This window comes from Montipora capricornis, chromosome 9 (genome assembly GCF_036669925.1).
Source record: "Montipora capricornis isolate CH-2021 chromosome 9, ASM3666992v2, whole genome shotgun sequence".
Lineage (NCBI taxonomy): Eukaryota > Metazoa > Cnidaria > Anthozoa > Scleractinia > Acroporidae > Montipora > Montipora capricornis.
The window spans coordinates 31,524,773-31,530,960 of record NC_090891.1 but is presented as its reverse complement, the minus strand read 5'-3'; the positions used below and the strand labels follow the sequence as shown (position 1 = coordinate 31,530,960).

General features: G+C 39.6%; 1 protein-coding gene across 1 annotated transcript in view; it reads left to right on the top strand.

Annotated features, from left to right (window-relative positions):
• LOC138015814 (keratin-associated protein 4-9-like) overlaps positions 1–6,188 on the top strand; it is a 7,421-nt gene continuing 1,233 nt past the window's right edge. Inside the window, exons 1-2 of the mRNA XM_068862925.1 lie at positions 1–149; positions 2,379–2,910. Coding sequence (XP_068719026.1) covers positions 2,388–2,910 — 523 coding nt within the window. The 5' untranslated portion in view covers positions 1–149; positions 2,379–2,387. The remainder of the gene's footprint in view (positions 150–2,378; positions 2,911–6,188) is intronic.

Below are 6,188 nucleotides of genomic sequence, written 5' to 3'. Positions count from 1 at the left end.
TTAGCTGCTGACCGAAATAATCGAGGTCCCTGGCTACGAGAACGCTGGTATAAACCTTGAAAGTCTTGTTTAGTCACGCCACTATTGAGAGGGTTTAAGAAGGATAAGGTCTTCGTTGCTTTAACTGTTTCATTCCAGTTTACTTCCAAGTAAGTAATTAGTTTCAGTATTTGAAAACAGTACTTCCTTGTGTCCACTTGGTTTTGAGGTTTTCGATCACTGAAACCGTGCCTCTCCCGTTTGTTGTTCCGGTTTACTTAATCTGTAGTTGCTCTCGAGAATTGGATCTGCGAATATGCAGCAGGATTTTCGTACTAACCTAAGCGATTTATATTACAGTGGTTTCAGAGTGGACAAAATTTCAAGTTTATTGGGCTCTCTGAACTGTTTCCGAGTTTTATGTTAAACCAGATGCAATCATCTTAGATTAGTGTAGGTTTTTGTGTTCAGTGGATCGGATCCAGAAGTTGAGTCGCTAGCACTTTTGAACTTACCTTTACTTAGCGTTTTACTTATCTTTGAGTTGTCGCTGCAGAAAGAGAAACCATACTATCTTTCGAGTGATCAAAGTCATCAAAAACGAACGGAATACGATGAATATATATGAATTTATAAATTGACGAGCGGTTTGCATTAAATTCAATAAGGTCAGTAAGGTGCACATCTTTAATACAGCTTTATTAGTTTCTACCAGTTTTTCGTCCTATATGGCCTCGGTACACTGAATTGTAACTTCCCTAAGAGACGAAATCAGACAAAGAAACTGAAAGAAAAAGTTCTTAAAGGGGCAGTGTCATGGATTGTTAATAAAAATCTGGAAAGCAAAGGAGACCTGTTTACCGATGGCAAACAAAAATTAATGGCCAAAGTTTCTTCAAAACGGCTATTTTAGCTCACGGAAACAATTCTTAAGTGTTTTTGGTTGCGTGTAGCCAAGATTAAAACGAATGCCAACTTTAAAACGTCGGGCCGACGTTTTCCAAATCTCCTCTTGCATCTTAGATGAATTTCCGCGGTAATAAATGAATGTGGCTAATTTTTCTTTTAAAATTTGATCAATTTTTATCATACTGCGGTGATCCAGAAGCAATTCAAAAATGAAACGGTAACTGAAATTTGATTTAGTAACTTTATGGTCGAAATAAAAGGGATAATTCCCTACCCCTTTAAACTGCAAGCCATAACAATGATGCAACAACTGCACCGGAACTCCAATACTTTCACTTTTTAACTGTGGCTATAGCTTTCGCTTTCTTATCATATTTCCTTCTTCACTTTCTGATTGAAAATGACTCGGGTTCTGCCTCTGGTGTCCATTTATTTGTTTGGTTTCAATATTACATTATGTTTATAATCTTTAAAGGCGAAAGCTATCATACCTCGAATTCTTTCTAGAACATAAAAAGCATGAAACTTACGATCTAGGCGGAAGTATTAGCATAGAGACGAGACGGTACTCTCAGATTTGATTGCACCAAAGTTGTTTAGAGTTAGGTTCAGGTTTAAAAATTTGTGGCCTAACTTGAATTAGAGGCGTCTGGAACTAAAGATTTGTGACCAGTTTTGAACACTATTGTGTCTTCAGTAGAAACGGACAGAAAGGTTAACACGACGGGTATTCCGACGCATGTAAATAGGTGATCAGGTATCCTTAAATAATGCCATCGTAAGGATCAGCTTCTGGTTATTCCTTCTCGTATTTGCATATGAATTCTTGTTTTAGTTCCAGTTCCTGCAATGCGTGACGTAAAAACAATATCTAAGCAAAAGAAAACAATGAATAAATTTAAAAGCGAAAAACACCTGAAAAAATGGCCTCTTGGCTGCATTGCGTACCGACTAAGAAAAAAATTAATCAAGACTCTACCCTGAAATTGAGAGAATATACGGGACAAATCTTTGTGGCCACTGAGAAATATGATAAACTTTTTTTTAAACGTTTTTTTCCCAAACGCGGGAAGTAATAAAGTAATAAGCGATACGTCAATCAATGCAAATTCGACTACGAATATCTCAAAATGTATTAGAGCGCGTTTCAATCGAGTGTCGTAAAACCAAAACCAAAGTAATTACTTTGGCCAATCAAAAAGGACGGAGACAATCAGGAAAACCAATCAAAACTCGAAGTAATTACTCTTAGCCGACACAAAGCGCGGGAAAATGTGCACGCGGGAACCACGATTGGTTTTGGTTTCACTTCTGATTGGTTGAAAAAGTGGCGCGAGAACTTTGAACCAATCACTGAGTGAAGTAATGCAAAACCAAAGCAATTCGCCAATTACTTTCGACACTCAATTGAAAACCGCTTTAAAGGGGGAAATTGTGATATCACTATATCTTTCGCTTCATCGGGTTTTATTCTGACTTTTTTTTCCAAGATCTTAAACATGAAGACGACTGTCATATTTGTCTGCCTGGTTATGTCAATAACTGAGACGCGAATCGCTGCTGGCGACTTCAGCACCTTCGTCAATTCATGCGATGGAATCTCCAACGAGACCCGCTCTCAAATCTGCCTTTCGGGACAATGCCCACTTGACTGCGATCACTCCTCGAACTCTTCTGACTACCTCCTGAGGTGCGACCAAGTGTGCCTTGAAAAGCCCTGTGTTGAATTAAAATGCAACTCCTCGGATTGTCTACAGCGTTGTTTAACAGGGGAATGCAAGTCACTCCTGTGTTCTGGCGATGAATGCACTCAGACCTGCCTTGGTAACTGCTCCGAGGTTAATTGCACAGTGCAGTCAAAATGCAACCAGCAATGCGAGAAAGGACACTGTGGCCTTCACGCAATGGGTGTTGGGGTAGTTGAACAGACATGCGCTGAGAACTGCGCGAATATAAAATGTACGGCTGACAATTGCACACAGGCCTGTGCTGGGGAGGGGTGTGGATTAGAGTGCGTCAAAGGTAAGATTGAATTATAACCAACTCTCGTTCGGATATTACGAAGAATTAATATTAAGAGCACGCGAAAAGTTGAATAAAGCTTAAAGTGCTACTATGATCAAACACTCACTTCCCCTTTTTTTTCAGATTTTGAAAGTGTGATTGCTTAACATTTGACTTGCAAAATTTTGAACTTTGATTTTTATCCAAAGGCTGTTTACTTTGAGTGTAGTTTTTGGATTTTAAGGTCCACCATTACTCACGCTCAAAACTGACCGATTGGACCTCAGAGGGTTGAATCCAGGGAAAAGTGACGTCGTTGACTTACCAGCTTAAAATTATTCAGCGTGTAAACGGAGCTTAACATATCAATCTCGACCCCAGAGCTCTTCTTTTTTGCACATAAGAGCTAAGGGAAACCCTGATACAAAGTGTCTTCTCATTCGTTTTCGTAAAGAACAATGACAAGCGTCTCTGATTGGTGTATTCATGTAAGCACGAGCAGAGAACAGGCGCCGTAAAGTTCAAATAGCCAATCAGTGTTGGCTATAAGAACTCGACGACGCATGTTCTCCCACATAGAGTTTCGCTGAGCCTTTTTTAGGGTCATGCGCAGACATAAGATCCGGGGCTCTGGTGACGAGAATGCTTATCATATACAGCTGTTTCGAGAAAGGTTTTCCAAAAGAAGCGTAAGAGCGTTCGCGACAATGCCGAAAGGTAGTATGGGAGAAATTCAATCAGTAAGATAAATTAAACTTGTAGTGAACGCCCAGAATCGAATATGCGACGACCGTCCAGTGAAGACCTACCATGAATTAGGTGGTGTTGATGAAGTGGCACTGAGTACGTGCAGGCTTATGTTGAAGCACTCTCCCGCCATCAAGCTACCAAAACATATCCAAAAATGGAAGGGTTCATTAGCAAAAACGATGTCTCTATGCGTGCGTCACGATTTTTGGTACATTTCAGGGACTTAACATAAAATATAATAAGGTAGGTTTAAGTCGTCAGAATAATGCTTTCTCTGTCAATCCTAACCCTTTTTTACTAATTCATGGCCTGGATCATTAATTTGACTGAATTTTGAAACTCACTCGTTTCTCAATGTCTGTAACATAGCATGAGCATGCATTTCTAGGTGACGTTTTCGATAGCATTACCGTCATGTTTTCGTTGACTGAAACTGACAGTTTACCTTAATACCTTTCGGTATTGTCGCGTACGCTTTTATGCCTCTTTTGAACAACCTTTCTCGAAACAGCTGTATGCAAAGCACGAGTTTAAAAGTCTGAAAGCCGGAAAGTCCTTTGCTGCATATTAATTCAGCCGCGTACACACGCATTGCATTGTTAAAGTGGTCCTATGATCAAAAAATCAAATCTTTTTTTTGTTTCAAAACTATTCTAACAAAAAACTAAGTGACCCATGTTTTAAGCCTTAATTTCAAAAAGACACTTGTTTATTTTAACTGGAATTTTCCTATTTAATGGTCCGCTATTACTAACTTTAAAATCTCGAGAGTGCTGGATCGAGGAGAAAATGACGTCAAAGACTCACTAGTTTAAGAATCGTTATGACTGGAATGGATACTCCAAAATAAGGTAAGACACTTCGTGACACAGTATAGGTTTAACATTTGGTGATGTTTCCTGGCAATACCTGACAAGCTCAGTGTTAACCCGCTTTGGCAGATAAACAGCACTCTGTTTAGGCAGAGCCGCAATAACTGCTGGGTTAGGCACTGATCTCTGGTGATTATGTCTAAGTGCCGACTCGAAATAGTTAGCTTTCATAAGTTGTTCTGTTGACACCATATTTAAACTTAGGACGCTATCCATTTGACAGATCTGACTGCCCTACCAGGCATTTGGAAGGGCTAATTCTACAACACCTTCAAATTGACACTCTTCGAGGATGATATATACTCCTCCAGAAGAATGCGAGGGATTAACATGCAAGTGTTCCTTCAAATTGTTGCATTTTCTTTGCAAACTGACTGGTCTGGCCAGCCAGTTCTGTCAAAAGGAAAGTTGCCCTTTAAAAAACTTTCGTGAGATCGCTTGGTTCTTTATATACACAAAACTAAGGGCGCGTTCGATTGACCCTATTCCGGAAAAAGAATATGTGGAGTGATGATTACAACGGTATGTTTGGCGCGTTTCAGATCAGCAAGGACAATAAAGTATGTTGAAAATAGCATTTTAGCAGATGTTTGACAATTTTAATGTGAATCTCCGTAAAAACGAAGGATTTTTAACTTATATTCCATGTATTCCTATTCCGGATTACGGTCAATCGAACGCACCCTAAGTGTCTCACCTTATTTTGGAGTATCCGATATTCAAGTCACAACCTTTTAAGCGTTTGTACACGACTAAATTAATATGCAGCACGGGAGTTTCAGGCTTTCAGATTTTTAAACTCGTGTTTTGCATACATAATAAACTTACAGACTGAAATTTTAGGAAGACCTTAGACCGCAATGACCAGAACCAGGTTGCTGACCAGCGGTTTTCGTTAAAACAATGGTTTGCTGGGGGTGCTCAGTCTCGCGGGCTCAGAAAACCTGGTTGTGGTCATTGTTATTTAAGGTTTTTCGAAATTTTAAGCTATTGAGTGAATGACGTCATTTTTCCCGAGATCAAACCCTCTGAAATCCCGTCGGTCAGTTTTGAACGTGAGTAATGGCGAACCGTGAAATCCACTTACACTCAAAGTGTACAGCCTTTGCATAAAAATCAAGCACAAATTTTGGCCAAGGAGGTGTTAAGCAAACACACTTTCAAAATCTGAAGAAAAAAAGAAGCGAATTTTATATCATAGTACCACTTTAAAAGAATAAAAGAGCTTTTGGACTTTTTCGGTGAAGTGTTGTGAGGTTTCAAATATTTTTCTCGGGGTTAGCGGCCGAAAAAAGGGCTTTACTTAGTTCTTATTAACCGAGCGGGAGGTCTGTATGGGAGAATCTTGACCGAGGTCGCCAGCACAGACCGAACGCAGTGAGGTCAGTACCAGCGACCGAGGTCAAGATTCTCCCATACCGCCCGACCTATCTCGGTTAATAAGATGTTTATTCTATGGTCAGACAGAATTTAATTCGTTTAACGTAACTGGTTTGTATTAACTGACATTTTGCTTGCGAACGGCGATGAGTGGCGATAAGCTGAACTTAATTCTGTCAAGGTTTGCCTCTCTTTTGTCATCATGCTGTTTGGCACTTCCCTAAATAAATATTGGTAGAAGAAAATACTGAACATTTTTGCATTTTAGTTTGCATCTTTTCACCGCAAAACACT